At 42.1% G+C, this 26,671-nt stretch overlaps 1 protein-coding gene across 5 annotated transcripts in view; it reads left to right on the top strand.

The window, feature by feature from the left end:
* The window catches only part of LOC125457882 (plastin-1-like), a 160,740-nt gene that overhangs the window by 92,702 nt on the left and 41,367 nt on the right, over positions 1–26,671 (top strand). For all 5 annotated transcript variants that reach the window (XM_048542612.2, XM_048542616.2, XM_048542613.2 and 2 more), the window contains exons 5-10: positions 11,121–11,253; positions 13,425–13,506; positions 14,644–14,809; positions 15,348–15,490; positions 23,960–24,052; positions 24,162–24,354. In XM_048542612.2, the coding sequence (XP_048398569.1) occupies positions 11,121–11,253; positions 13,425–13,506; positions 14,644–14,809; positions 15,348–15,490; positions 23,960–24,052; positions 24,162–24,354 (810 nt within the window). The remainder of the gene's footprint in view (positions 1–11,120; positions 11,254–13,424; positions 13,507–14,643; positions 14,810–15,347; positions 15,491–23,959; positions 24,053–24,161; positions 24,355–26,671) is intronic.

Genomic DNA, 26,671 nt, shown 5'->3' with positions numbered 1-26,671 from the left:
AGTTATTAATTGATTAAACCGAAGCCCTTAGTCTATTCCAGGGACAGCCACTACAGCTGCTTGTCAATATCTGCTGTGTGTTGAAATAGAAAGTCTGCATACACTATTGATAATCACACTGCTGCCGTTTGGAGAACTTGTTCATACTGTTACCTGGAACTTCATCTCTTATTTCTGTAGAGGCCCCATTGTGAATTTAATTAATGACCTCGATGAATCGGGATTATGGAGGATATGTCAGGCACCAGGAAAGTTCTTGGTTTGTCCTCTGACGTCAGCGTGAATTACTTTGCTTTCTGAGTAGCCGATAGGCTGTTCCTTACGATCTCTTAAAACCAAATTTTAAATTTGGTTACAGATAATCTGTCACTGAACAGTGGCCAGTAATGAAAGTTATTGAAGAGTAGGAAATAGAAGAAGACATTTCCAAAGAGACCCAACAGATTCGATCCTACAAGAAAAAAAATGACAATGACAGTGAGGGCAGAGTTTTTCGGGTCACTGCCGGCTTAGGGTCAGGGCCATCCACCCACTTATGTTTGACTATTTTACCCAGCATAGCTTGTTCACACTCTGCACAACTGAGTCTTTTTCAAGTGGCCAATAAATGACCAGTTAAGGTTCACATCCTGCATGGCCTCAATTTTGAGACTGGTTGGAGAAAGTCAGCGACAGGTTGTCCTGCCAGTGTTTCAGAAGGGGCAGGGTGGAGTATGATACCTCCCTTGTGGACCCACTTTACCAGGCAATTTGGAGGAATAAAATTTCCTCCAAGAGTTACAAGATTGAGGAGCAGCTGGGATCAGGGAGCACTCTTTCTCCGCCCATTCTTGGTTGGTAGAGCAGGAAACCTCTGCTACTTGGTAAATTCTGCCTCATATGATTGAAATAGGAAAGAAAAGGAAGAATTGCATTGATACAGCGAAGTTCAGGCCCTTTGGAAGTTTTGAATCGAGGTCTGACCGTTGAAGTGTAGTCACTGTTGTAACGTAGGAAATAAAGAAACTGTTTTGCCTACCCTGACATGCCACAAAAACAATGGGTGAGTAGTTTTGCTTTAGGTGATGGCTGTATAACAGATATTGCTCAGATAGTGGGGGACAAGCCACTTCCTTCTCTCAGGAATAGCACCATGTAAGGGTAGAAGGTTGCTTGGTTAAATGTCTGAGCTGAAGGACAGTGCCTCCAACTGTCCCACCTTCTTCAGTTGAGTGCCTCAAGATGGTAGAACCCCCAACTTCAGATCTGAGATGGTACTACTCCTGAGCACTGGCTGACACCTCTGCGATGTGTAATAGTACTGTGCAGGATAGTGTAGTATTTATAAAATTTAATCTTGGAGACTGGAAAAAGCCTTCGGTGAGCTTGTTTTGGAAAATCACCTTGTCTCAGAAGCTGTACAAAGCAAAGGATGATGATGGTACAGCCCTCTAAAGAGGGAAACTGAAGAGAAGCCAAGCAACAAAATTGATATGAAATACTTGTACAAATGTATAAGCTACATTAGCAAAACAAAACCAAAACTCATTTTGTTTTGTTTAATTATTCATTGTTCATATCCTGAACAGTCCTTTCAGCCTGTACACATTTTCCATTGGAAGCTGCAAGTGCAGGGCTCAAAGCTGTGGAAAATTATCTTCAAAACCACTATATTGGTTGCCAGGAAACATTTGCTCTGCACCAGCTGTAATGGTGATGGCCATGTGAATTATTTTTATGTAGGTTTCTCGTGGTTAGACTGGCCCAGACATTGACTCGTCCAAAAGTACTACATTTGATGTAGCAATTAATATAACTGGTGATAGAATCTTAGCATTTTATCAGTCGTGTAACTTTGTACCAGCGCCAGACTATACTGTTGCCGATGATCCTGAAAAGTCTTTGGTTTGTTTTTACAAAGGTGTGTGTGATTTTTTTTAATGTTTTGTTTTATTTTATTCATTCATTCATGAATGGGGACGTGGGTGTCACTGACTGGACCAGCATTAATTATCCGTCAATAGATACCCCTGAGAAGGTGGTGGTGAGCAGTTCTCTTGAAGTACCACAGCCCACATGCTGCAGGTAGACCTGCAGTGCTGTTCAGGCATGATTTCCAGGATTTTGACCCAGTGACAGTGAATGAACAGCAATCTATTTCCAAGTCAGGACAGTGAGTAGCTTGGAGGGGAACTTTGCAGGGGGTGGTGTTCCCATGTATCTGCTGTCCTTGTCCTTCAAGATGCTAATGGTTGTCAGTTTCAGAGGTGTTCTCTGAGGGGCCTTGGTGAATTTCTGCAGTGCATCTTGTACTGATCAGTGGTGGAGGGAGTGGGATGCTTGTGGATGTGTTGCCAGTCAAGCGGCTGCTTTGTCCTGGATGGTGTTCAGCTTCTTGAGTGTTGGAGCCGTACCGCCAGGTAAATGGGGAGTGGTCTGTCACATGCCTGACTTGTGCTTCGTAGATGGCCTTGTGGTATTATTGCTGGGCTGTTAATCCAGAGACCCAGGCAACATTCTGGGGACCTGGGTTCGAATCTTAGCATGGCAGTGGTGGAATTTGAACTGAATGAAAATATCTGGAATTGAGAGTCTAATGATGACCATGAATCCTTTGTCATTGTCTTAGTCAGAAAAAAAAATCTGGTTCACTAATGCCCTTTAGGTAAGGAAACTGCTGTCCTTACCTGGTCTGGCCTACATGTGACTCCAGGTCCACAACAAATGTGGTTGACTGTGAACTGCCCTCTGGACAATTAGGAATGGGCAATCAATGCTGCCTAGTCAGCGATATCTTTATCGTGTGAATCTTTATCCTGTTGGCTGACAGGAGGCAGAGAGTGGTTGTAGATGGTAAGTATTCTGCCTGGAAGTCAATGCTGAGTGGTGTCCCGCAGGGCTCTGTTCTTGGGCCTCTGCTCTTTGTAGTTTTTATAAATGGCTTGGATGAGGAGGCTGAGGGGTGCGTTAGTATGTTTGCTGATGACACAAAGGTTGGAGGTGCCGTTGATAGTATCGAGGGCTATTACAGGCTTCAGCGAGACATTGACAGAATGCAGAGCTGGGCTGAGAAATGGCAGATGGAGTTCAACCTGGATAAATGCGAAGTGATGCATTTTGGAAGATCGAACTTAAATGCTGAATATAGGATTAAAGGCAGGATTCTCGGCACTGTGGAGGAACAGCAGGATCTTGGTGTTCAAGTGCATAGCTCCCTCAAAGTTGCCACCCAGGTGGACAAGGTTGTGAAGAAAGCATATGGTGTTCTGGCTTTCATTAACAGGGGGATCGAGTTTAAGAGCTGCAAAGTTATGCCGCAGCTCTACAAAACCCTGGTGAGGCCACACTTGGAATATTGTGTCCAGTTCTGGTCGCCCTATTATAGGAAAGATGTGGAGGCTTTGGAGAGGGTACGAAGGAGGTTTACCAGGATGCTGCCTGGACTGGAGGGCTTGTCTTACGAGGAGAGGTTGACTGAGCTCGGACTTTTCTCTCTGGAGAGAAGGAGGAAGAGAGGTGACCTGATCGAGGTGTACAAGGTAATGAGAGGCATGGATAGAGTTGATAGCCAGAGACTTTTCCCCAGGGCAGGATTGACTGCCATGAGAGGTCATAGTTTTAAGGTGTTAGGAGGAAGGTGTAGAGGAGATGTCAGAGGGAGGTTCTTCACCCAGAGAGTTGTGAGCGCACGGAATAGTTTGCCAGTGGTAGTCGTGGAAGCGGAGTCATTAGTGACATTTAAGCGACTGCTGGACATGCATATGGACAGCAGTGAATTGAGGGGAATGTAGGTTAGGTTATTTTATTTTTGGATTAGGATTATTCCACGGCACAACATCGTGGGCCGAAGGGCCTGTACTGTGCTGTACTTTTCTATGTTCTATGTTCTATGTTCTAAAAGATAGTGGATAGGCTTCAGGGAGTCAGGAGGTGAGTTACTCGCTGCAGAATTCCTAGCCTCTGACCTGCTTTTGTGGCCACTCTACTTGTACGGCTAGCATAGTTCAGTTCCTGGCCACTGGTAACCCTAGGATTTTGATAGTGGTGGATTCAATGATGATATCACCATTGAATGCTAAAGGGTGGTGGTTTAATTCTGTCTTGTTGGAGATGGTCAGAAGTCACACAGCACCAGGTTATCGTCCAACCAGTTTATTTCAAATCACAAGCTTTCATAGCGCTGTCCCTTCACCTGACAAAGGAGCAGTGCTCTGAAAGCTTGTTATTTTAAATAAGCTTGTTGGAATATAACCTGATATCGTGTGACTTCTGACTTTTTCCACCCCGGTCCAACACCGGCATTTCCACATTGTTGGAGATGGTCATTGCCTGGCTCATCGGTGGCACAGATGTTATTTGCCACCTGTCAGCCCAACCTGGATAACTGACCTCCACCAACCACGAGCATCTTCCTGTGTGCCAGGTATGACTCCAAATCAGCAGACAGTCCCCTTGATTCCTGTTTCCCCAGTACTTCTTGCTGTCACATTCGGTCAAATGCAGACACAGAAAGTGGTCTTCTGACCACTGGAATTCAGCGCTTTTGTCCATGTTTGAACCAAGGCTGTAATGAGGCCAGGAGCTGAGTGGCCCTGGCGGAACCTAAACTAAGCATCACTGAGCAGGTTATTGCTGAGCAGGTGCTGCTTGATAGCACTGTTACTGACACCTTCCATCACTTTACTGATGGTCGAGAGGAGGCTGATGGGGCGGTAATTGGCCGGGTTGGATTTGTTCTGTGGTTTGCAATTTTCCACATGGTTGGGTAGATGCCAGTGTTGCAACTGTACTGGAAGAGTTTTTAGCGAGGAGAGCGGCAAGTTCTGGAGCACAAGTCTATCGCTGGAACGTTTTTAGGGCTCATAGCCTTTGCAGTATCAATGCTTCCAACTGTTTACTGATATCATGTGGAGTGAATTGAATTAGCTGAAGACTGGAACAAAACAGAAATTGCTGGAGACAGTCAGCAGGGCTGGCAGCATCTGATGAGAGAAGAACAGTGTTAACGCTTCGAGTCCAAAGATGATTCTTCAGAACTGGTCGCATTGAAGAAAACAGTATTTATGCTCCCAACAGAGTGTGGAATGAGCAGATAGGTGGAGCTCCGAGAGAAAGAGGAAAAATGTTAGGCAGATTGTTGATTGTAAACCAGGGAAGAAGAAAAGCAAGATAGAAGATGATGGGGATAATGAGTAGATGGATAGAAAGGCAAAAGAGGAGGGTGAGTGGCATTTTTGAATAAGGAGAACATTACTGCTGTAACTAGTGAAGATGTCTCTGAAAAATCTTGCCCAGTGAAAATATATGGCTTGAAATTCAAAATAAGAAAGGAATGATCACCTTGATGGGATTGTGCTATAGATTTCCCCCCCAGTAGTCAGAGGAAAATTGAAGAACAAATGTGTTGAGAGATCTCTGATATATATAAAAATAATAAGGTTGTAATAGGTGATATTAATTTTCCAAACATTGGCTGGAAGTATTACAGTGTTAAATGTTTGGGTGGTGAGGAATTTGTAAAGTATTCAAAAAAATTTTCTCTATCAATATGTAAATATTCCTATTTGAAAAGGAGCAAAACTTGACCTTCTACTGGGAAATAAGGCAGAGCAAGTGACTGAAGTGATAGTAAGTGAACACTTTGCATCTTTTTTTTAATAGGCCAGACCAGGTAAGGATGGCACTTTCCTTCCCTAAAGGACATTAGTGAACCAGATGAGTTTTTTCCAACAATCGGCAATGGATTCGTGGTCATCATTAGACTCTTAATTCCAGGTATTTATGGAATTCAAATGCCACCATCTGCCATGGTGGGATTCGAACCTGGGTCCCCAGAACATTATCTGGGCCTCTGGATTCAGTCCAGTGATAATACCACTTGATCATCACCACCTCAGTCTAATAATCATAACTGTATTTGTTTTAAAATAGTTATGGAAAATAACTATTCCATAAAATTAAAGTTTTTAAGTAGAAGAAAGCAAATTTTAATAGAATGAAACAAAAACTTTCAAAAATTGATTGGAGTAGACTGTTTGCAGGTGGAGGTACAATTGACAAATGGGAGGTTTCAGGAGTGTGATAACAAGCATTCAGAGTAACTATGTTCCTGTTAGAGTGAAAGGTAAAGCTTGTGAGATTAGGCAACAATGGATGGATAAAGATGTTGAGGCTCTAGTCAAGAATAAAAATTGTACATTTGCTACAGATAACTAGGTTCAAATCAGTCTCTTGAACAGTATAAAGGGCGTAGAGGCTTTCTTAAGAGGAGAGGAGAGAGCCTTAGCAAATAAGGTTAAGGATGTTCCAAAGATATTCTACAAGTACATTAAGAACAAGAGAGCAACTAGAGAGAGAGAGTAGGACCCCTTAAGGATCAAAGAGGGTGTCTTCGTTTAGAACCTCAGGAGACAGCAGAGATATTAAATTAATATTTTGCGTCTGTTTTTAGTCATGGAGTCATATGGCACAACCAGTCCATGCCAATCATAAGATAGTAGCAGCTGCAGATGCTGGAGAATGTGAGATAACAAGGTGTGGAGCTGGATGAACACAGCAGGCCAAGCAGCATCAGAGGAGCAGGAAAGCTGACATTTCAGATCTAGGCCGGAAACGTCAGCCTTCCTGCTCCTTTGATGCTGCTTGGCCTGCTGTGTTCATCCAGCTCTACACCTTGTTATCTCGTGCCAATCGTAAGATCAGACTAAATTAATCCTACCTGCCTGTGCTTGGCCCATACCCCTTCCAATGTTTCTTATTCATGTACTGGTAATGATAGCTACATCTGCCACTACCTCTGGAAGGTTATTTCACAAATAAACTGCCTCTTGCGATTTACAAAATTGCCCCTCATCTCTCTTTTTTAAAAATCTTTCTCCTCTCACCTTTTTCAACCCTAGGGAGAACACACCTACCATTCACCTTCTCTATACCCCTCATGATTTTATAAACCTCTATCAGGTCACCATCAACCTTGTATGCTCCAGTGAAAAATCTCCTTAACTCAAACCATCCATTCTTGGCAACATGCTGGTAAATATTTTCTGAACCCTGTCTATCTTAATGAGATCCTTCCTGTAACAGGGAGGACAGAACTGGACATAGTACTCCAGAAGGGACCTCACCATCATCCTCTACATAGTGTCCCAACTCTATACTCAAAGATCTGAGCAATGAAGGCAAGCGTACTAAATACCTTCTTAAACACCTTATCTATGTGTGATACAAACTTCAAAGAGTTATGTACCTGAACTTCCAGGTTGCTCTGTTCTACAACACTACCCAAGGCCCTCCTTTTAATTGTGCAAGTTCTGCCCTTGTTTGTTTTACCGAAATGTGAGATGTTCAGTTGGCTAAAGGGTCTGTTTGTGCTGGAAGACTTGAAGACACTGAGTGGGTGAAAATGGGTTGGCTGTGATGAAAGCAGCCCATGTCACAAAGGATGGTGAGTGCCTGGAACGTGCTGCTAGAGGAGATGGTGGAAGCAAACACAATAGCAGCATTCGAGCAGCACCTGGATGAATACATGAATAGGAAAGGAAGAGAGGCATACGGATCCTGTAAGTGAAGACAGTTTTAGTATGGAAGAGCAAAATGTGTCAGTATAGGCTTGGAGGGCCGAAGGGCCTGTTCCTGTGTTGTATTGTTCTTTGTGTCATGAAGCCTTTTTTTTCAACCAATTCAGTTCTGTCCAGTTGATATCCAGAAGCAGTTGAAGGCTTCAGACATTTGCCTGAATGAGTGCATCTCCAATAATACACCGACAGGTTAACAGCATCCAGGTCAAAGCAGCTGCTTAATTGGTATCACATCCACAAGCATCCACTCCCTCCACCACCGACGCTTGGTAGCAGCAGTGTTTATATTTACAGGGTACACTGTGGAAATTCACTGAGGTGCCTTAGACAGCACCTTCCAAACTCATGCCTGCTTCCATCTAGAAGGAGAGTGGGTACATGGGAACACCACCACCTGCATGCTCCCCTCCAAGCCACCTCACCATCCTGACTTGGAAATATATCGCTGTTCCTTCACTGTTGCTGGGTCAAAATCCTGGAATTCTCTCTAAGAGCATTGCAAGTGAACCTACACCTCGAGGACTGCAGTGATTCAAGAAGGCAGCTCAGCACCACTTTCACGTGGGCAACGAAGGACAGGCAATAAATGCTGGACCAGCCAGTGACGCCCACGTCTCATGAGTGAATTAAAAAAAAAACTATTGGGTCGAATGTTAATGTTGAGGATGCCCAGATCTTTGCAGGGTAAACATGGCTAAAATTGTCATTTAATTTTTGCAGTGCCTTAGTTAAAAGTAGGTGGGGTTTTTTTTGTTTGTGGTTTAGATTTTGAGTGGCTTGCTAGGTCATTTCAAAAGGCCGTTAAGTAGCGACCATGTTGCTGTCAGTCTGGAGTCACATGCAGGCCAGAGTGGGTAAAGATGGAAGTTCTCTGCCATTACTGATCTAGATCTGCTTTTATGACAATGAGCGATAGCTCCAGTGTCCTTTTAAAGTTTTATTTCCAGATATTTTGTTCAAATTCTAGGACATGCCTCGGTTGGTTTTGAGCTCAGGCCCTGAGAACATTAGCTGGGTCCAGTGACAATATCACTAGGCTATCCCCTTTTTATTGTTAAATTTGTTTAATGGGGTCAGGAGGAGTAAACCATGCTCCTGACCTGAAAAGCCACTGGCCCACTGCAGTGATAACCCAGCAAACCCCGGGTTGCTGTTCTGTCCAGCTCTCGTCCTACTCCTTTGACCCCTCCTGTCAGTTAATACAGTTCAGCAACTGCTTGCTGTCCTTGCCCTGCGAACCGTCTTTGAACACTGTTCTGGTCACACTGCCAGCCAAATGCAGACTTAATAATATTTCTCACACCCAAAGTAACATCTACCTGCCAGTGAATGTAATTTGTTAATGTACAATCTCACCCTTTTATTCATTACCTTGTAATAGTGTTGAACAGCCTCTAAATATTAATGTATTGGTTAAAACTACTTGTTGGACATGTAATATTAACTGTTTATGGACGGACCAAAGCATGTTCCTTTTTTTTATTAAAAGCAGCTGAAAACTGTCAGTTCTGAGCTCCCTCACTCTTGGTGACTGGTGTGTTTTAAAATATAAGATCCAGATCTCTGGATCATTACTTCCTGATTTAGCTGGTCTTGTTTGGTCTGTGTAGCTTTGGTGATATTGTGCAGTGGACCTTGGCCTTTCACTTTTGGATTTGAAGTTGAAAGAGCAGTGTGTCTTTCCCTGCACTGATTTCCACGTCTCGGGCAATAGCTAGATTTTGACAAGTCTTTCAATGGGAGCAGGCTGTCATGGTTAGCACAGATTAGGAGGCATTTCAATTGCTGAATAATCTCTCCCCCTTGAAGTTTCCATATGTGAAATAACTGCACGGATGCAGGTATCCTGTCAGCAATTCACACTTTATTACATTTACACTGTACATGAGCTGTGACCAGCCAGTTCCTAGACTGAGGTGAGCTTCTGAATCTTCTGTTTATATCTGTCAGCCAGGGCTCCCTAACTGGCCCAGGTTAACAGCCCCAGTCAAGGAGCTCATAGTCAATGAGATTCACCTGGCCCCAGTTTCAATCACGACAAATGCCTTTTATCAACAGGCATTATAACATGGATCGATAATTGAGTTCACCTTTGAATGGTGGTTAGTGAGAGCTGGAAGCCAAAAGTTTGATTTTTGGGTTGCAGCAATATTGGCAGCAGTATCAAATTTCCATTTATTTTTGAAAGGTGATTTTTGTTCACATTCAAATACTCAAGGTCCCTCCAGGCTTGATTTTCGATTGTAACTTAATAACATTGGTTTTCAGTGCAAGGCTGAAGAAATGTTTGAAATCTCTTCTGATTTTGTTTGCATCGTGTTCTCAACTGAAAGATAAAATACTCTGAAACTACTTGCATCAGGTAGGTACAGGTTTATGAGTCAAAAAGTAAATACTTGGAGTTGTCTCCGTGACTTAGAGAAATATTCTCTTATTTATTTGTTTGTGTGATCTGAGCATCACTGTCAGCACCAACATTTGTTAACCATTTCAAAATGCCTTTGAGAAGGTGATAGTGAGCAAACTGTGACCCTCTTGCAATCCATGAGGTGTGGGTAATATTTTCAAGAAGGGTGTTCCAGATCTGTGATTGAGTGAAAATGATGGATTGGGGATAGAATGTGTCTCTTGGAAGGCAACGTACAGGCAATAATGTTTTCAGGCATCTGCTGTATCTGTTCTTTGAGCTGGTACAGTTGCAGATTTGGAAGTTCCTGCCAAAGGAACCTGGATGAGGTTTTGGAAATGCATCTTCTAGATGGGACGCGCCACTATCCTGTGCACCAATGATTGACGAAGTTCATGTTGAAGGTTGTGGATGCGGTGGCAGTAAAGCCGTCTGCATTGTGTCAAGCTTGGGTGTTTTAGGAGCTGCATGTATCCAGGCAAGAGGGGAATGTTCCATCACACTCCTGACTTGTGCCTTTGTAGATGGTGGACAGGCTTTGAGGAGTCAGGAGGTGAATTACTTGTTGCAGAATTCCTGGCCTCAAACTTGTTCCTGTAGCCACAGTTATTTATTAGACAAGTCCAGATAGGTTTCTGATCACTGGTAACCGCAGAACCTTGATGGTGAAATCAATAAGGATAACGGCGACTGCTCCAGTCCTTTGCAATCAGTGCTCTTGCAGCTGGGAAATGTGACTGCTGTTTCTTTTTAGAAAGACTGATTTTACTGAAAAATGAAATAACAGTTCAATTTTTATCATGTTTACCTGTAGTCTTCAACTTTGGGAACCATGCAGCTCCTTTCGCTTATCAGTTCTTTTACGTTAAATAGTGGTTACAATTTTCATTAATTATTTAGCTGTTCATAGTGGTCATTTGTCAGCAGTCTTGCTTTTTGAGCTAGAAAGTTGAGTTCAAATCCAACTTCAGCTTATGGCATACTTGACAAATAAAGGTAATTATTCTCAAAGCCATTGGTAGTGAATTGCTGCTGGCAAGCATTATTCTTGAAACTACTGTGTTCCTCCATCTCTTAAGTCTCTATTCTTTTTCCATGTTGTATTAAAGGAGGTGACTACAATTAACTGAAAGTTGCTCTTGTAATTTATTTTATAGAGGAGGAGAAGGTTGCATTTGTTAATTGGATTAACAAAGCATTAGAAGGTGATCCTGACTGTAAACATTTAATTCCTATGGATGCCAACAGTGACCGTCTGTTTAGTGCAGTCGGTGATGGAATTCTACTATGGTAACTTATTTTGTTGCTTCTTTACATTTTTATTCTTATAAAATGATGACCATGCATATTGAATCTTGAGATGCTGGTGACATATTTTATTTGTTCCTTTTAAATCGGGGAGGCAATGGCTTCATGGTGTTATCACCGGATTGTTAATCCAGAGACCCATGTAATGTCCTGGGGATGATAGGAACTGCAGATGCTGGAGAATCCGAGACAACAAGGAGTAGAGCTGGATGAACACAGCAGGCCAAGCAGCATCTTCGGAGCCGGAAGGCTGACGTTTCAGGTTTAGACCCTTCTTCAGAAGTGGGGGAGGGGAAGGGGTTCTGAAATAAATAGGGAGGGGGAGGAGGATAGAAGATGGATAGAGGAGAAGATAGGTGGAGAGGAGACATTCACGTCAAAGAGGCAGGGATGGAGCCAGTAAAGGTGAGTGTAGGTGGGGAGGTAGTGAGGAGATAGGTCAGTCCAGGGAGGACGGACAGGTCAAGGGGGCAGGATGATGTTAGTAGGGTAGGAAATGGGGCTGTGGCTTGAGGTGGGAGGAGGTGATAGGTGAGAGGAAGAACAGGTTAGGGAGGCGGGGACGAGCTGGGCTGGTTTTGGGATGCAGTAGGGGGAGGGGAGATTTTGAAGCTTGTGAAATCCACATTGATACCATTGGGCTGCAGGGTTCCCAAAGCAGAATTGCTATTCCTGCAATCTTTTGGGTGGAAACCCTGCAGCCCAATGGTATCAATGTGGGTTTGCCACAAGGATGCCTTTACAAGCTTCAAAATCTCCCCTCCCACTACCATATCCCAAAACCAGCCCAGCTCATCCCCGCCTCCCTAACCTGTACTTACACTCACCTATCCCCTCCTCCCACCTCAAGCCGCACCCGCATTTCCTTCCTACTAACCTCATTTTCTCCCCCACCCCCCAACCTGCCCGTCCTCCCTGGACTGACCTATCTCCTCCCTACCTCCCCACCTACACTCACCTTCACTGGGTCCAGCCCTGCCTCTTTGACCTGTCTGTCTCCTCTCCACCTGTCTGTCTCCTCTATCCATCTTTGATCCAGCTCCCCATCTCTCCCTATTTATTTCAGAGCCCCCTTCCCCTCCATCATTTCTGAAGAAGGGTCTCGGCCTGAAACGTCAGCTTTACTACTCCTATGATGCTGCTTGGCCTGCTGTGTTCATCCAGCTCTACACCTTGTTATCTCTAATGTTCTGGGGACTTGGGTTTGAATACCACCATGGCAGATGGTGCAATTTGAATTAAATATCTGGAATTAAGTGTCTAATAATGACCATGAACCCATTGTCAATTGTTGGGAAACACTAATCTGGTGCATGAATTTCCTGTAGGGAAGGAAACTGCCATCCTTACCTGGTCTGGCCTACATGTGACTCCAGACCCACAGCAATGTGGTTGACTCTTTTGTGGGCAATAAATGCTGCCTAGCCAATGACGCCCTCATCCTGTGAATGAATAAAAAAAAATCAATCTTTCCCCAAGGGTCCAAGCAGGTGACATGCTCCTAGCTCTCAATGACTTCCACAGATTCACCACCCTCTGGCTGAAGAAATTCCTCTTCGTCTCAGTTCTAAAAGAGTCATCCCTTCACTCTAAGGCTGTGCCCTCAGGGTCCTGGTCTCCCCTAACATCGCATAAAATGTTTTCTTCAGCAGCAAGGAAAAACATGCAGGTTATTTGTACAATGGATCATTTTTATCACTGCATAGTTTTGGTCTACTTCTGAACTGTCTTGTGTGATATTTTAACAAGTCCCTCAGCTCTTTCCTGGCAAAATTTACGTGTGATGGGAGACTGTTCAATGATGAGGGCTGAGTAAGCATCTGTAACTCCATTGTTTCCCAGTAGTTGCTAAAGTAAACTGGAGAACTGCTCTTGTTTTCCTTCCACCCCCTTTCAATGCACACCACCCATTACTCTACACTGATCAGGTTGACGTTAATGAGTTCACTTTGTCATGGTAGGGTTGGTGGTATTAGGCAGTGTCAATGTTTAATTGCTTTGATTTGCTGATGTACTGTCGGTGAGGAAGCTGTTTCTGGAAAAACATTTTCAACTTTGGGCAGTGCTGCACAATTACTAAACACAAAATATTTCTCCAAAGTGATTTGCAGCTTAACCTGTTCACATCAAAATTTCTTTCTTTTTCTGTCCAGCAAAATGATTAACTTATCTCAGCCAGACACAATCGATGACCGTGTGATCAACAAGAGGAAATTAACTCCATTCACTATTTCTGTAAGTGCTGTCTTGCCAGCAACAATAGTTTCATCTAGGCTTTAAGACATTTGAAATATTGCCATTTTGTTTGTTTCTGCTAGAGACACCAACTGATACCTACTTTTGAAATTATCATAGAATCCCTACTGTATGTAAACAGGTCATTTGGCTCAACAAGTTCACACCACCCCTTCAAAGAACATTGCACCCAGACCCATCCCTCTACCCTTTCCCTCTAACCCTGCATTTTCCATGTCTAATCTACTTAATTTACACACCTCTGGACACTATGCGCAATTTAGCATGGCCAATCCACCTAACCTGCACATCTGTGGACTGTGGGAGGAAACCAGAGCGCCCAGTGAAAACTCATGCAGACACGGGAAGAAGGTGCAAACTCCACACAGACAGTGGCCTGAAATTTGGTCCCCCATGATGTGAGGCAGCAGCGCTATCCATTGAGCCGCCATGCAACCCTAAATTTTACTGACTTTTTTACGAAGGTGCAGTAACCTTTTAATTATCTGGCTCCAATGGGATCAGGAGAGTACCAGTTGATCTGATATTCCAGATAATCAAGAGGTCCATATGATCAATGTAAAAACACTCAGTAATGAAAACATAATGTAGGGGGAAGCACGTCACTGTTATACCTTATTTGCAGCATACATCACTTAAAGAATAATGCAACTTTGCCTTAAATAAAACTTACTGGAGGAGAGTCTTTTTGCTCGCACCTTCAACTGACTACTCAGACTGTGCGACCATACAATAAAAACTTTGTGGTATTTGAAGTCCATAATTTTTGCAGGTTTGTCAGGAGTGCTGGTTCGTGGGTTGCCAGTTATAACAAAGTTTGCTGTTCTATTAAAGATTTTTAATGTCAATGAATGGTGGACAATAAATATTTTGGGATATCCTTCATCTTTAGTTGACTGCTGTATTTAATAAATTTTATTTGTAGTTCTTGTGACAGTATTTTTCTTAAGAAAAATACTCATGCAGTTGATATTGTTTCTTGAAGCGTCATGTTTTGTTTTTCATGTATGTATACACTGCCTATTTTAAAAGGAGTGTTTTATGTATACATCATTGCTGTTTTGGAAACAGTGTCTTTGTTTGAATACATCACAGCACTAATTCATTCTCTCACAGGAGAACCTGAACCTTGCCTTGAATTCTGCTTCTGCCATTGGCTGTACTGTGGTGAACATTGGTGCACAAGATCTGAAGGAAGGGAGACATCACCTGGTGCTTGGCCTTCTCTGGCAGATCATAAAAATTGGCCTCTTTGCTGATATTCAGATTACCAGGAATGAAGGTAAGCAAAAAAATATAGATGGCTTCTGCAATTTTATCTGGCAGAATGCAATATGTCTTAAAAATAAAACGCATGCCCCTTTTCATTTTAAGGGCATAGCAAGTTGGTGTTTTGATTGTGTCTGGGAGTGCCTTACTGTTTCCCAGAAATTTATTTCTCCATGACAAAGATTGGGTGGTGTCATCATGACTGAAGAGGAGTTGCTATTGTGTGTTCATTTCATTATTGTCAATACTTTTAGCAGTTCCTCAAGGGTGGTGATATCCCTTTACAAAATCTGTTTCTATGGTAATGCCTTCAAGGTACTAAGCAATGTTTAATAAGCCGTCACTCATGAAGCGCACAATGGCATTTGTAATTTTGAAAGGCCCTTGGCAACTGTTGTAATAAATGTTGTCCTAAACATTGAAAGCTAAGTTACATCAAAGCAGTTTGCCCTTTATGGTTTCTAGCTTGTGATGGCCTTTTCTACATGAACGTTGTATTTGTCATCCTGAGGAATTGTAAGATGCTGATGCTGTTTGTTATTTGTTTCCAGCACTTATTGCTTTGCTGAAGGAAGGTGAAGAGTTGGAGGAGCTGCTAAAACTTTCACCTGAAGATCTGCTTTTACGTTGGGTCAATTACCATCTTGAAAATGCAGGCTATCATAAAATCAACAACTTCAGTCAAGATATTAAGGTACTCACATTTTGACAAAATATTTCACCACTAAGATTTTATGCCCATTTTCACACTTAACTGTCAGGTAACTTGAGACTAATTTGGTCTCTGATCTTAGGATGGTAGAATTGTTTTCCCTTTTTTTCAATAGGGACAAGGTGCTCAAGACAGAAAGGATAATTTGGAGTTGGCACTGAGATTTTCTACTGAAAATTTAGTTGCGGGTTAGTTGAGGCATTTGAAAATTGAATAATACAATGTGTAGAAGAGGATTCCAGGTTTGATCCTCAAACAGGAAAGAATTGAGGATCCACAAGTGGGAATGAGTGAGCTTCCAGTGAAGCAGAGCTACCTTGACCACACTTCCTCACAGCCCACTTACTGTCAGCACTTATTGCATTCTCCTGGTCTGTCTGCCTCTGTCACATCTGTTCTGACAGTGTCACGTTCCATTCCCGTACTCGCAATGTGACTTATCTTTTCCTAATCTGAGGATTTCCTGCCACTGTGGAAAACCAGGCTGTTCACCTTGTTCAGCTGCATTGCCTGTACTCTGTTCTCGCCCATTTCCCTCTCTCTCAAAACCGCAATAGGGCCCCTCATGCTGATATCGTCCATTCTATGAGCCTCCAGTTCAGTGGATCATCCTGCCCATGATGCCAACAGCAAGCTTATCTTCCCCTCCCCTTGCAAAGTCCTAATCTGTCCATAACTAAACCTTCATCTTTCTCTTTCACATGCCACCTTCCTGTACAGGCACAGGAGATGCAGGAATTCCTTGCTTAAACTTGCCCTGTTCAACATCACTTTACCTTAACATTGTTTTATTTTTTAAAGCAGATTTTCTCGCATTATGTTTACAGTCCCAGTTTAATATTGTTGTTTTTTTGCCTCCTAGAGTTCCCTCTGCCCTTGTAGCATTGGCTTCCAGGCTCCTCTTTCCCCATAATCAAACCAGCCATGCTTCATCAGTAAAAACAAAATACTGAAAACGTTTTATTATCTGGCACCCATAGGACCAGGAGTGTGCCAGTTGATCGAATATTGTGTTTGATCAAGAAGGCCACATAATCAATGTAAAAACACACACTCAGTCATAGAAACATCATGCAGGGGGAAATGCATCACTGTTATACTTTATTTACAGCATAATTCACTTAAATAATAACAAAACCTAGCCATCAAGCCACAAAGGTTTATTTGAGGCACAGTGGTTAGCACTGCTGGCTGACTTTATTCAACACCAGGTTTGATTCCACCCTTAGTTGACAGTCTGTGTGGAGTTTGCACATTCTCCCTGTGTCTGCGTGGGTTTCCTCCCACAGTCTAAAGATGTGCAGGTTAGATTGGCCATGCTAACTTGCCCATAGTGTCAGGGGATGTGCAGACTAGGTGAATTAGCCATGGGAAATGCAGGGTTACAGGGTTAGGGTAGGGGAATGGATCTGGGTGGGATGCTGTTTGGAGGGGTGGTGTGGACTCACTGGGCTGAATGGCCTGTTTCCACACTAGGGATTCTGGGATTCTGTGAGAGCCTTCTCACTGACACCCTGAACTAACTACTTGGACATTGCAGAAATCGCGATAATACAGTAAACTTCACGGTATTCGGTATGTTTTTGCTGGTTTATCAAGAGTGCCAGTTCACAAGGTGCCAGTTAAAATAGTTTATTGTACTATGAATGCTGGAAATCTGATACAAATAGAGAATGCTGGAGAGACTGACCAGGCCTGGCAGCACCTGTGGTGAGAGAAACTGAGTTAATGTTTTGAATCCAGTTTCAGACTCAAAACTTTAACTCTCTGCTGAGTTTCTCCAGCCTTCTTTGTGTTGGCTCCTTAATGCTGCCTGCACTGACTGATTTCTACCACTAGATGGTGACTTGTCAATCTAAAAATGCAAGTGTCTCTCTGAAAGTACACCATTGCACTGGAAGTATATCGTTGCTAAGATGTTTTGTTTTGCAAGCTGTTTCAGCTAAGAACACAGTATTTTAGCTTGAACTTAATTTTTCTACTAGACAATAAATGTTCGAAGTAACATCACTCTGGATTTCACACAAATTCCTTTGAGAACCTCTAATTTACTTGGTCATTTTATTTAAAGCTACAATTTTTAGGAATGTAACATTAAGTGGATACTTCCAGTAGATCTATCCTTTTAGTCCTTTCAGAATACCCAACATACGTTGCAAGTGAATCACATGTTTTGCTACTTTCTACAGAATCTGCTGTATTCACTGCTTAGTGTGGGTTCCTGTGCACAAGGGAGTCACAAGCACTTTATTGAAGTGAAGTTTGAGATGTAGGAGTGTAGCATATGGTAGATGTGCAGACTAGAACAGACATTTATGTGATTGCAAATGTCCCATTTTTTAAAAATAGAAAATTAAGAGAAAAGGCCTGCATTATGATGCACATTTTTGCCTAACCATGTTACAATCTCCATGGGCATCTGTTCTCATGCTTCGTCAGTGTGTATTTTCCATTATTCTCTGTATTTGTCTGACACGCATATTCCTTAAAAATCAGAATAGTCTCTTAATTGTAGGTGTGCATGTTGTTATCATTGGCTGTTCACGGCCAGGGAGTGTCATTCCCTTGTTGTTTGCTGATTCTGTGGATTTACGGGTCAGTTGTTTGCTGTATTTTCTGTCTCAGTGTTGCATTCACCTCTTCCTGGTCAGCCGCATGCAGTTGAGGAACAGCTTCTGTTGCTGGGGATATTTGCCTGAGGCTGAGACAGCTTAGCTGGTCATTCACTTCCTCTGCATCTGATTAAAGTGCTTCATGTTGGTCCTGAGTTGCCTTTTGGGCTGCCTTTTGTTAAGACTGTTCAATGTTTGTACCCTGACTGGCTCTCCAAGTCTCAATCCTGACAATGGTTTAGCCGTCTTGTTGAAATTAAATTGGGCTTTCTGCCATTCACTTTGATTCTTTTGCACTCACACATTACTACATCTTGCCTCTGTAATCTTTTCTGTTCTTGGAAGAGTAGTTTGTGTGCAGTAACATGTTTGTCATTATACTTTCCATGCCTTCAGTGGCTACATTCCTTCACCCCTCAGGATTGCTTTGTATACATCTGTCTGCAGATTCCTTAATCTCTTGGATTCCTTTCATGTTTTTTTTACTGCCACTTCGGCTTTTCCATTTGATTGGCGCTAACGTGGAAGCGGTCAAGTTGCCCAGTCTTTCCTGAAACAGTTCAATTCTTCACTTGTGAACTAAGGGCCAGCGTTGTTCAAGACCGCATTAGGGATGCTGTAACGGCTGAACTCTGCTTTTATGTATTTGACAATCTCAGCAGTAGTCATTGTCAACTGGTTCACTCCCATCAGTCAGAATAGTTGTCGTCTGTGACAAGGTAATCTGCTTGTGTGAAGTGGTCTACTCCCAGCTTCTTCCATGGACTGCCTGGGATTTAATGTGTCATCAATGGCCTCCCAGCTTGCTTAGCTGGTTTATTCTTTACAGTTTTGGCACTGGCTGATATGCTTCTTTGTTCCTCATGTTTGGCCAATTGAGCACACCTCTTGCCTTAAGTCAGTTGCCTCGTGGTTTGCATGGACACACTTTAGCATTTTTCTGTCAACTCCTTAGTGAAATTGATTTTCTTTTCTTTGCACAGTCTTGGGCTGTCAATTCATCTCTGCATGTCCAGTATGTTCTTAAAGCAGCAAGAGTGTCCTAAATGCTGTCTGACCATTTTTTTGCCACTAGTTGTTGCAACGGTCGGAGGTTTGCATCTTATTGGATAGATTACTTGATTTGAACAAGACACTTGTCTGTTGTATTCCGTTCACTGCTGGGTTGATGACTTCCAAAGCATGACGTACTGCTCTTTCACATGGAAAATGTGGAAGATTTCCTACTCTGTTGAAGCACCTTCCACTTCCTTCATCGAGAGGGTTGCCCTTGACAGAATGTGCCTGTATGTCGCATCCAGGTGACATCACTGTAACCAGAGTGACATGAATGAAAGGCACTTTGGAGCATGGTAGCAGCTTGAGGAGAATGCTTTAGAACATAGAACATAGAACAGTACAGCACAGAACAGGCCCTTCAGCCCACGATGTTGTGCCGACCATTGATCCTCATGTATGCACCCTCAAATTTCTGTGACCATATGCATGTCCAGCATTCTCATTAAATGTCCCCAATGACCTTGCGTCCACAACTGCTGCTGGCAACGCATTCCATGCTCTCACAACTCTGTGTAAAGAACCCGCCTCTGACATCCCCTCTATACTTTCCTCCAACCAGCTTAAAACTATGACCCCTCATGTTAGCCATTTCTGCCCTGGGAAATAGTCTCTGGCTATCAACTCTAGCTATGCCTCTCATTATCTTGTATACCTCAATTAGGTCCCCGCTCCTCCTCCTTTTCTCCAATGAAAAAAGTCCGAGCTCAGTCAACCTCTCTTCATAAGATAGGCCTTCCAGTCCAGGCAGCATCCTGGTAAACCTCCTCTGAACCATCTCCAAAGCATCCACATCTTTCCTATAATAGGGCAACCAGAACTGGACGCAGTATTCCAAGTGTGGTCTAACCAAAGTTTTATAGAGCTGCAACAAGATCTCACGACTCTTAAACTCAATCCCCCTGTTAATGAAAGCCAAAACACCATATGCTTTCTTAGCAACCCTGTCCACTTGGGTGGCCATTTTAAGGGATCTATGTATCTGCACACCAAGATCCCTCTGTTCCTCCACACTGCCAAGAATCCTATCCTTAATCCTGTACTCAGCTTTCAAATTTGACCTTCCAAAATGCATCACCTCGCATTTATCCAGGTTGAACTCCATCTGCCACCTCTCACCCCATCTCTGCATTGTGTCAATGTCCCGCTGCAGCCTACAACAGCCCTCTATACTGTCAACGACACCTCCGACCTTTGTGTCATCTGCAAACTTGCTGACCCATCCTTCAATCCCCTCATCCAAGTCATTAATAAAAATTACAAACAGTAGAGGCCCAAGGACAGAGCCCTGTGGAACACCACTCACCACTGACTTCCAGGCAGAATATTTTCCTTCTACTACCACTCGCTGTCTTCTGTTGGCCAGCCAATTCTGTATCCAGACAGCTAAGTTCCCCTGTATCCCATTCCTCCTGACCTTCTGAATGAGCCTACCATGGGGAACCTTATCAAATGCCTTGCTGAAGTCCATATACACCACATCCACAGCTTGACCCTCATCAACTTTTCTAGTCACATCCTCCAAGGACTTTGAAGTGACTTGTGGTCAGACTTGACTATAACTTTATCTATAACTTGACTATGACTTTCCAAGGAAGTAAGGAAACACTTGTGGCCAGGTACTCTTTCTCCATCTGGGTGTACCATCTTTGTTTGTGTTACTGTGCTGGATGCAAATATACCTGATTTGTCCTGCTGCAACCCCTGTCATGATGGCATCACACTGCAGGGTGACTTGCTCGTTTAAATCTTAGTATTTCAGACTGGCTGCTTGTATAGCACTAGATGCTTGATTTTAGTGAATGCTGCTTTGTATTCTGCGTCCTGATTCCCACTGCACTTCCTTGGCTGTGAGTTAGTGGAATGGTTCACATCACAGCAACACATTGGGTCAGAATTTAATCAGATAGTGGACAAATCCAAAAAATTATTGCACGCTTTCACATCTATTGGTTGCTGCATTGCTGTGACAGCTCTTGCCCCTTTACAGTCAGTACATCACCTGTATCCTTAGGTTTGGGCATCTAGAATTGTAATTTTTCTTGTTCATTTTTAGGTGAAGCAATCACACTAGATTTTGGTTGTGGTCAGCAATGGCTTAGAATCATAGATTCCCTAAGTGCAGAAAGACGCCTTTCAGCCCATCCAGTCTGCACAGACCCTCCAAAGAGCATCCCACCCAGATCCAGTTTTTGGATCACTGTGTTGAGCCACTTCACATAAGTCAGTGAAAGTCATAGTGTTGCATGATGCACCAATGTCTGACATGTTACATTGACTTGAAAGTCTACTCCTGTAGTCGACATTTTAATAGTCACAAACCATGTCTCACCTATTGATCTGATTGAAATGAACTATATGATGTTTTGTGACTCGTCAGAGTCTTCAGCTGCTGTTTCTCCAGCTGGAGTTGCTGGTTGTGTTTCTTTTTACACGCACGTATTCAGGTTCTTAACAGTGAGAACACTGGTTTCCCCAGGCTGGACATGCCTTTTTTTACACCACATCTTTCATAGCATTTGCATCCTGTACTTTGTATTTGTTTTGTCTTGTGTGGCCAGAGGATCTGTCAGCATCATGCAAGACCAGTTTTTTTTTTCTGGTACATGTGCTATAGCTGCTGATTCACAACCTGACACTTTGCACAGGTCCATTGCTCTTCTCTGTGTAAGTATGTTTTCTCTCAGTGGGTGTGCATTCACTTTTGTATTCCTTATCCCTAATACAATCCTATTTCTAATTACATCATCCTTTAATTTTATGAATTCCACAGTTTCTACAAGCTGAGTTAGTTACGTATTGATCAATGATTATTTTTCACTTTTATGACAAAATTGCGGCTTTAAGAGGTTATTCTGTCTACCTTTAAAACCAGTCTTCAAAAAAAGACAGAGGTGCCAAACAGTCTACTGGTGCTAATAGAGTGAATAGCTTGTGAGCCATGGCTTTTTTTAATGGAACAATAGAGGCAGCCTGAATGGGTGTGGTCATACATTCATTGAACCAGGATTTTTAGTTTTAGTTTTCACCGTTTACTATTGGGGTCTTGAAGTGAAAGCTATTTTTTTTTCCATCTCTTGGTTACAGCCAAAAGCTGGGGGTTCTCTTCCTGCTACTAGAATTGCATTTGAGACCATCAGTTTTTTGAATTTGCCTTTTGGCAATGTTGTGTTTTATAGGATGATATTGTGTTGGAACAGTTAGTTAGAAATAGTTATTATATCTATTATTCTGTTAAGTTTTTGAGTAAAGTTCTTCCAATTCCTTTCTTTTGTTGAATTTTAAGTACAGTAGATGAATAAAGTGTGTTTTGCTTTAAATCTGATAGTTTAACCAATCGAGTTGCATCTAGAATGCAACATCTTACACTTAGCTTTAATATAAGTAGTAGTTAGGGTCTAGGCTCCCTTCTTAATACATTTTGAGGGGATTTGGTCTGGTCCATAACACTTTCTTCTTTCATGTTGTTGAATATGTTCCATTCGCACATAACGCTTCCTTGGAATGGAAAGTGTGCCTTCAAACCTTTTACAATTTGTGCCATGTGTTTTGTCCCTGCTCTCCATAGGGATATTTGGAGTGAAATATATTTAGAAACCATCCCTTCCCAATAGTGATAAATTATAGCGACTTCTGCTTGTTCTGCAGATCTTGTTCAACAAATCCATAGCTATTGTATAATTCCCAATTACTGGTCGAAGAATTCCTCATTCTGTGTCTCATATTCCCAGTAATTTGAACAGGAGCTGGTAGACGGAAAGCTGCAATCATTTTCACTTGAGCTTTTTTTTTGTAGTCTCTGTTTTCTTTCTCCCTTGCCAGTTCATGTAGCTATGCTTTTTACGTCCGCTGTGGAACCTCACCTCAGTGCCTCTTCTGACATCATGCCTGTGTACAAAACAAGGACTAAAGGTGCATGTTTCATGGTAGAAGTCACATGACTACAGCAGACTAAGATAGACATTTTTTAAAAATGATTGCACTTCAATCCAAACAATCAGCATTCAGTCCACTAGCTTTATTTGTGTTTTAATTCATCACTGTATTCATACATTGACATTTTCAATGTTCCATTAAACCCAAACATAAACTGAGGAACTCCTCCAATTCCACACTGTTAACTCAGGAACTTATTAGCCTCCTGGACAAGGTTCAGCCGTTTCAAATAATTTAACTCATTTCTTCTGACAGCAGTTATTGACGATCAGGCTGCCATTCCAATTTATACCATCTCTGGACACATCTTTTGTTTCTTCACTGATCTGATTACCATCTTGGTTGTCCTGCATCGTTGTCCCTTTTGTCATACAATCGGTCCTGACTTGTTCTCTTTTGTTCCTTTACCCACTCCCTCTTTGCCCAACCTCTGCACTTGCATGACCGAAAAACCCCATGACCTTGCCGATTCTTCAGGTTTTCTCAAAAGGTAAAAGTTTTAAAATGTTAACTCTCTTTCTGTTTCCTCAGATGCTGACAGACCTGCTGAGTTCCTCAATACTTCTGTGTTTGTGTCAGATCTCTAGCATCTGCAGTATTCTGTTTGAGATGTGAGATGATTGGCTGTTTTCAGTTGGTGTGTCAACGACACAAAATACTTCCTGCAATACTAAAATACACACAAAACAAGATTTGAAAGCAATATGGGCTTCGTACTTGAGTATTTGAATAGTCTGACTTGAAAATCTCAGATTTTCTTCTGGTGTAACAAATTGTTCTCTCTCTGGTAATTTTTGGAGATTGTTTCATCCCTAAAATCTCACTTTAATATCTTGATTGTGCCTAGGATTCCGGGGCTTATTTCCATCTACTCAGCCAGATTGCTCCCAGTGGAGAAGGTGATGAAATGATGGTTGAGATTGAAATGACAGGTTTACACGTGAGTTTGTTTTGTCACTATTCTTTGGGTATTTGTCCTGTTCTTTTCTGTTTTCCCCTTTCCAAGAAACTGTTCTGTTGTCTGATTTGCTGTTTCCGTGATCTTGCAGGAAAAGGATGACCTCAAAAGGGCAGAGTCCATGCTACGAGAAGCTGATAAATTAGGCTGTAGACAGTTCGTCACACCAGTTGATGTTGTCAGTGGTAATCCCAAACTCAACTTGGCCTTTGTTGCCAATCTGTTCAATAAATATCCAGCACTGCACAAGCCAAACAAGGACTATGACCTAACTTTGTTGGAAGGTAGGAAAACTGTGTTGTGCGAAATCTGTAGCTGGATCTAGAATGAAAGCCCAGCTTGAAAGGGAACTAAAGATCCCCCCCCCACTTCTTGTCCCAAGAGGAGGTCACTGTCTTTATTATTGATTTTATTCTTGTCTGTTTACGGCTGTAATGCCTCATTTTCTTGTTCCATTCATTTGGCCAACTATTGATTATTTACATGAAGATGTATTGGTAAGTTTTATGCATAAACTGATTACACGTTATATCTTTAACCCATAAATTTTGGTTTGTAGTACCTGATAGTATGCTGACCAATCATTTCTATTCCAAGGTACAGCAGCAAGAAAAGTAAACTTACAAATTATATTTAAAAATGACATAATTAAACAAGAGAACAGGGTACTCTGAGTGTAATCTTCTGCCACGTTGTGTTAACAATATTATTGCAGTAATGCAGGTCTTCCTTGAGGCCTTTCCTGCCTGATCGATGCTCTCTCTGACTACAAAACTGAAAACTCTTTATTAGGAGCTTCCATCTTGCTGAACAGGCTTCAGGACAATCCGTTATCCACTAACCTGCTCTGAAAACCCTGTTGATGTTTTACTTCCATCCATAGCAGCTAAGACAATCCACAGTAGTCTAAAATAATATATTTAATCTGTTTTAATTTTAGTGTTAAAGATCTTTTAAAATCAAATTCCAGGATCCAGACCTACATTTGCACCAAAGAAAAATCAGTTCTTCCTTGAGCCTTATCCTATCTATTTACTAAATTTTCTCAAAACCTAGCTTTACGGTATTTCAAATGTTTTTCTCTAAAACCAGACTAACTAACAGTTGTGCGGATATCGCCTATCCCTGTCTTCAATGGCAGAAATAATTCAGACAGACACATGAACAGGCAGGGAATAGAGGGAGACGGACTATGTGACCACAGACACAGGAGTAGGCCATTCGACCCTTCGAGCCAGCACCACCATTCATTACAATCATGGCTGATCATCCACAATTAGTATCCTGTTCCTGCCTTATCCCCATAACCCTTGATTCCACTATCTTTAAGAGCTCTATCCATCTCTTTCTTGAACATATCCAGAGAGTTGGCCTCCACTGCCTTCTGGGGCAGAGCATTCCATATATCCACCACTCTCTGGGTGAAGAAGATTTTCCTCAACTCGGTTCTAAATGGCCTACCCCTTATTTTTAAACTGTGTCCTCTGGTGCAGGCAGATGCGATCAGTTTAGAGTGGCATCGTGATTGACACAAATATGGTAGGCCATAAATGAATAAATGAGCCGGTTTCTGTGCTGTACTGTTCTATGTAAAATAAGTAATGCTTAAGAAAAAATTTCAAGTTTGCAGTATTTATTCCAATATGATTTAAGGTGAATTCTTCAAAAGATGTTGCAGCAGAACCATTTGTTTAAATACCAAAGGGCAGCATATTTGCCAAACGAAGCTGGAAAAGTGCTTAATTGCTGATAGCTCATTTGGTTTCCTCAGTTGCCTTGTGCCGTTTATTTTTCTCCTAACATCTTTCCCGCCCCCTCCCAACCCACTATCTTTCCCACTATGATGGCGATCAAGCTCAATATGTTCCTGGCACCGTCATTTTACCCATACAGCTTTTTTCAGAATTAGCCTAGAGGATTAATATGAGCAAGTTAGTTCACATAAGGTGCTAGATAATGGCAAGGCTGCAACAGACAGATGCTACATAAATGCATTTTGTTTTACGTCCAGCTCCTGATTACAAGTTCCATCTTTGACTGTAACTTTTTAATATGGCATTTGATGTAGCACCTGATAACATGTTGAACAATCACTTTCTGTTTCAAGGTACAATAATAACAAAAATAAACTTAAACATAACGTGTAGCATTGTGTCCTGTTGTTGAACCAGGACATTGTGTTTTTGCAACAGAATATTGTGGGAGCCCATTCTTTTCCACGTTGTGTGTTTTTTTAAAAAGTGATTCATTAGTTGCGCACTCTTCTCCAATAACGTCAGTATGTCTTGCAGTCAGAACGTGCTTCACCTTTAACAGCTGTAGTCTGGTTTTTCAATGGCACTGATTTCACACTATTTTGCACCCCCGGTTAAGACACTGAGCAGAACCTTCAAGTTCATGTGGTATCTGCAGGACTTTGACACAGCACATTGTGATTCACAGGCCCATTTTAAAGCATATGAGCATTTTGACCCAACATTATGTAGTTAATTACCATATAGCACTTTAATCAAGACTTCAATTTGTAAGCACTTCGAAAAGTGAAGAGTTCCCGTTCTAATGTAGATGGAAACTAACATTTCCACCAACAAATTTTTCAAT

This window comes from Stegostoma tigrinum, chromosome 14 (assembly GCF_030684315.1).
Source record: "Stegostoma tigrinum isolate sSteTig4 chromosome 14, sSteTig4.hap1, whole genome shotgun sequence".
NCBI classification, from domain to species: Eukaryota; Metazoa; Chordata; class Chondrichthyes; order Orectolobiformes; family Stegostomatidae; genus Stegostoma; species Stegostoma tigrinum.
This window is presented reverse-complemented; position numbering and strand designations above follow the sequence as displayed.